The sequence below is a fragment of the Sycon ciliatum genome, chromosome 13 (genome assembly GCF_964019385.1).
Source record: "Sycon ciliatum chromosome 13, ocSycCili1.1, whole genome shotgun sequence".
In the NCBI taxonomy this organism is placed as follows: Eukaryota; Metazoa; Porifera; class Calcarea; order Leucosolenida; family Sycettidae; genus Sycon; species Sycon ciliatum.
Genome location: NC_088655.1, coordinates 21,900,924 through 21,905,923, shown reverse-complemented (window position 1 = coordinate 21,905,923; position 5,000 = coordinate 21,900,924). Strand labels below are relative to the sequence as shown.

At 47.7% G+C, this 5,000-nt stretch overlaps 1 protein-coding gene across 1 annotated transcript in view; it reads left to right on the top strand.

The window, feature by feature from the left end:
- The window catches only part of LOC135829616 (ribonuclease 3-like), a 49,769-nt gene that overhangs the window by 28,294 nt on the left and 16,475 nt on the right, over window positions 1-5,000 (top strand). Inside the window, exons 20-22 of the mRNA XM_065342015.1 lie at window positions 380-437; window positions 1,109-1,168; window positions 1,353-1,452. Of these exons, the coding sequence (XP_065198087.1) occupies window positions 380-437; window positions 1,109-1,168; window positions 1,353-1,452 (218 nt within the window). The remainder of the gene's footprint in view (window positions 1-379; window positions 438-1,108; window positions 1,169-1,352; window positions 1,453-5,000) is intronic.

Below are 5,000 nucleotides of genomic sequence, written 5' to 3'. Positions count from 1 at the left end.
CTGTTACCAGGTGGTCTCCTTATCCAGGGCCATTTGACTGGAAATGGCATCCCTTGGTCCTGGTTTCAGGGGGTCTTCTTGGACAGGTGACAGGGTTTACTGTACTTGCACTGTTGTAGACATTGAGATCCAGTGGAATAACCGGGGCCGGCGCCCTTACTGCCTTCATAGCGCGTACCGGTACGCACCATGTAGGTCGCATACACACTGTAAACAATGGACCGGCAGTGCTCGCGGCTGCAAGGCCAGCCTCCAGTGGCCGCTTGAATTCTCAGCGGAGGATTCCAATGTCCAGAACGGTACACGTTCTCCTTGTCGAGTTGCTCACCTGATGGTGTGTGTGTCCTGCATTCTGCTGGCGTCTTCATCTTATGCACAGGAATGACCAAGCTCTTTAATACCATGGGAAAGCAAGCCTCGCCTGATAGTGTTTCGCCGTAAGTCCACACCCCATCTCACCTCGTCATCTCTAGGAGATAACATTTGAGTGACATCCATTTGCTTTAGGGGGATCCTTGAAATAAGATGTAAAATTTTGACATGTTTTGACATTTTATGTCAATGTTTTGTTTTCTTGTCAAAACATGTCAAGTTCGCACTGGGCTTTCCCATGCATGCGTCCAGTGACGATGGTGAGGCAATGCTGTCGCCCAAACTACCCCCGCCCATCGGCATAGCTACTTTGCAGCCCCTGGCGATTGCCGTCGCATCCTCTTTCTCAGCATTGGTGGGCTCATCAAGTGCAGTGGGATCTGATTAGTGGCAGCTGTGAACTTTCTAATGCGAAGAGACTTTCGATTACTCGTTTCCTTTCAAGAGGCAAGCCGAGTTACGAAACCTTTGAGTGTCTGCAGTATGCACTGCGCAGTCATGCGAATGTATCCGTCCTATGGCAGTTAAACTTTGGAGCTCGCGCTTCCTGCCGATTGACTGACTCGCGACTGCCTTCTGGAGCGCACGACAAGAATACTGGGCCGTCCGCTCAGCAAATCGCCAAGAAAGCACCCTCCCCATCTTCCATCAACACCTCAATTCGTGCTCTGTGTCTGTACTTTTCGCTTACTGTCGCCTTCTGTGTTCTTTCTTCTCCTCCCATCTCCTCCTCCAGTGTGCAGCATTTCGAGCGTCTGGAGTTTCTTGGAGACGCTGTGCTGGAGTTTGTCTGCAGGTAAGCTCCTGGTCAGGCTGTAGCTCTGCTCACTCAGGTGAATGTATGATAGTCAGGGGCATCACAGGGAAGTGGGAAGGGGTATGACCAGGAGCCATTTATAAAGCAGCGCGTGTTTGTGTGTGGGTGTGCAACTGTGCATGCATGACTGTGTTCACGGGTGCTTCTTGTTATTGTTTTTCAGTCTTCATCTGTTTCTCCTGTTCCCGGACGCTCAAGAGGGCTTACTGACTATCTTCCGTACAGCCATGGTGCAGAATACACACTTGGCGTATATGTGCGAGGTGAGTTTCCCGCACGCTGTCCACGGCACCATTCCTGTGCACCTGAGACGGGAAGCTACGTCGTCTGCCCCGCTTTTCTGGAAGAGACAAAGATGATTTATATCTGGTGTAGTTGTAACATTCCACTTTGCACTCCTGCAGCCCACACAGGCATGTTGGTGTTCGGTAGTCTCCTGCAGTCCACACCGGCATGTTGGTGTTCGGTAGTCTCCTGCAGTCCACACCGGCATGCTGGTGTTCGGTAGTCTTCGCGTTTCCGTATACTGTACATGTAATTCCACAGATTTTCGGTGTACTTTTATTTTCGGTACTTTCGGTGCATCTGTTTCATTCCTACTTCGAAGTACACCGAACAAACACTTACACACGTAATCCAATAGGGAACTGCTTCTTTGCACCTAAATTTTCTGTTCACCTAACCTGGCCTTTTGCCCTCATACCGAAAATATTGAGCGCCGAAAATTTCTGAAATCAGAGTACACCGTATTTGGCGGCGAGTGGTACAAGTTACTAGAGTGTCCATGATCATGGAAATACCCATTACAGCGTATCGGTAATAGATCCGAATCTCATGATCATTATTAAAACTAAACAGCACCAACATTACGTCAATTACGCAAACGCACAGGTTACTATGGCAACTAGACCTATTTAATGTCACCATAAAGCATGTTAAGGTGGCTCGCGCCTATTTCTAAACTCGTCTTCTGCGCAGGTTCTCGCGCATCCTACGTTCGAGAAAAGTGCATGCGGAGTTGGCGTAGCGAGCTTGTAGCGCACTCCAGTTTCGAAGGGTCCAGCTCGAGCAGATGGCCTGAGTACGAAACTCTCGTACTCGAGTCTAGAGTGTGAGCTTTTTTCTTCTTCTTTTTTCACTCCTTCACTTGGCTACGTTTTTTGAGGTGCATTTTTTACTTGTGGAAATTGTCACCTGTCAGAGAAGTGTTGGGATGTCCCTTCCAGCAGGCACTGCCCATGCCCATGGTCGGCTTCGGAAAAAGAGTAGAATAAAAGCGTTGGAGTCTATGTGGATGTCTTGGAAGGAATGGGGGACGGCACAGACGGGTACGTGAATGTGTAAAACCTGAGTATTTTGTATTTTCGTTGAATTGGTTCAAGTGACTTGGCGAGTCCCTTCCACTGTAGAACGCCATCCTTCGCAAAATTTGTCTATTTTGTCAAGAATGGCCGTTCTATACTGATCAATCGACTCTGAAGCCAGTGGATTGTGGAGGTCGCCCTTGAATATAAATTGAAATGGTCACGAATGTACGAAACATTTTTTGATTCGAACATGTACTGGACAACGACGTGGTTGCATTGTGTCAGTAGAGGGTACTACTGTAGTATCTCACCATTTCTTTATGGTAATCGCTGTCCACCAAGAACTACTATAGTTATTGCCACGGCTTGATCACAGCGGTACACTGAGTTTTTGTTGAGAAATTCCTTCAATTTATTGTCTTATCACTCTGACTAGACTCAGTGCTTGAGCGTTTTATTTAGGATGCATTTTTTAGAGATTGATATTTACCAGTATGTGTTTCACATCACTCCTGACGAGAATAAGCATTTGAAAGCAACACTGGCTGACAGCAATCATGCTCCCCAGGCTCAAGTGTGTGTGTGTTACAAGGGTGTGCATGGCAATTTGGTAGAGTGTGTGTGAACACAAAGTCCACTATATATTCACAAACTCAAGTACATCGCAAAATTCTGCCTTCGTATCGTACATTGTGCCTTCATAACTTTGACTAGCCCTAACCTGCTGTCTGACAGGTGTGTCATTGGTGAATGTACATGTACACTGTCTCCCTTCACAACTACATGCATGTAACACAATATTTACAGTGCACTTGCAGTGTATATAGCTAGATCAATGCACAGTAATCAGTAAATTTTGGCTGCCTCTGTCACATTGTCATATTCACGCGACGTACATTCTAAATCATCGAAAATGCCCAAACCTATTTCTACGTGTGCAGAAGAAGATTGAACACGTTCTTTCCTTGCATCTGCGCCTTGATCCTTGAAGGATGATGGCGTTCCTACGGATGCGGAAAACTCGGCCTCTAGCCGAGTCTGACGCGAACCGTGAATTTTTTTTCCTTGACATTGGTTGATGGCATCAGTCACATCTAAGAGTGACACTCTATCTCAAACATATTTACGCAAAGAAGTAGTAATCTTATCTTCATTGGAGCGATGGTCTGCAGGCGTGCGATCATGTGTGTGTGCCTTGTGTGTGTGTGTGTGTGTGTGTGTGTGTGTGTGTGTGTGTGTTTAGTCACTGTTTACACGCGCGTTTGTGCGTGTGTGTGGTGTGTGTCTGTCTGGCCTGGTATGAGGTTGCTCAGGATAGGCCTGCCTGGCGGGTGGACTGTCTTATCTGCCATCGGTCGTTTCGCCAGCCAGGTGACAAACAAGGCACAAATGTGGCGCAGAGCAAAGTCTCCCCATCCAGGATCAGCGTGGTGCTGTGCAGTGTGGTACATGCAGAAGGTGGTTTCACTCTCGTGGTGGCCTGCGTGTGCATCATTGTTTGCCCCTGGAACCAACGAAAGTGTCCGCGCCGGCATCATCTATTCCGCTCAGCGTCCATGCTTCTCTCTTGTGTTTGACATGCAATCGGCAATTCAAGTCAGTGCCTGGTTTCAGACGTCACATGTGCGACCGTGGCTATCGGGCAACCAAGTCTGACAGAGCGTCATATTGTGTCCGCTGTTCTCGCTGCAGCCGTCAGTTCCGTCGACAGAGTGACCTGAGTCGTCATCTCCGTTTCTGCTCCTGACAATGGCTCCGGCTTCTTTCGGAATGGTGTGGCCCTTGGGCAACCATGCTACAGTAGCAGTAGTAGTAGTGTGTGTGTGTGTGTGTGTGTGTGTGTGTATGTGTGTTCTGCCTCGCCTAATAGCTATCATCGCCTTCGGCGATAGGCTTTCCAAAGGTTCAAAGGTGTGTGTGTGTGTGTGTGTGTGTGTGTGTGTGTGTGTGTGTGTGTGTGTGTGTGTGTGTGTGTGTGCGTGTGTGTGTCTGGAACGCCACCGGGTGGCGTGCTCTTTCTCTCTCTCTGCTGCCCCTCCGAGGCCCATGTGACCCTAGTGGTAGTGGCTCGACAGGACAGGTGTGTGTGTGTGTGTGTGTGTGTTTGCATGTATGCGTGTGTGTGTGTTTGTGTGTGGTATGTGTGTGCACACATGTGTCAATGTGTATTGCAGGGTTGGGTGGGCTAGTAGAGAAGGGTAGATGTACTTCGAAGTATATGGACATGTACATGGGATATGTAGGTGTGCATGTACATGTAGCAAAGCAAACTTATCAAAAAGGCATTTTGCGCCTATATGGCGAAATTGAGCATTGAAGCATATGTTTTTTGTTTTCTCATTGGCATGTACACAGTTAGTCCATTCAATAACCAAAAAATGAGGAAGATTGTAAATCAGGTTCTTGATGAAATACCCGTCCGCTATACATCACAAATCCTGTACAAATTTGACAATTTAGTGAAATTGTCATCGCCTATATCTCAAAAGTTAGCATTGAGACCC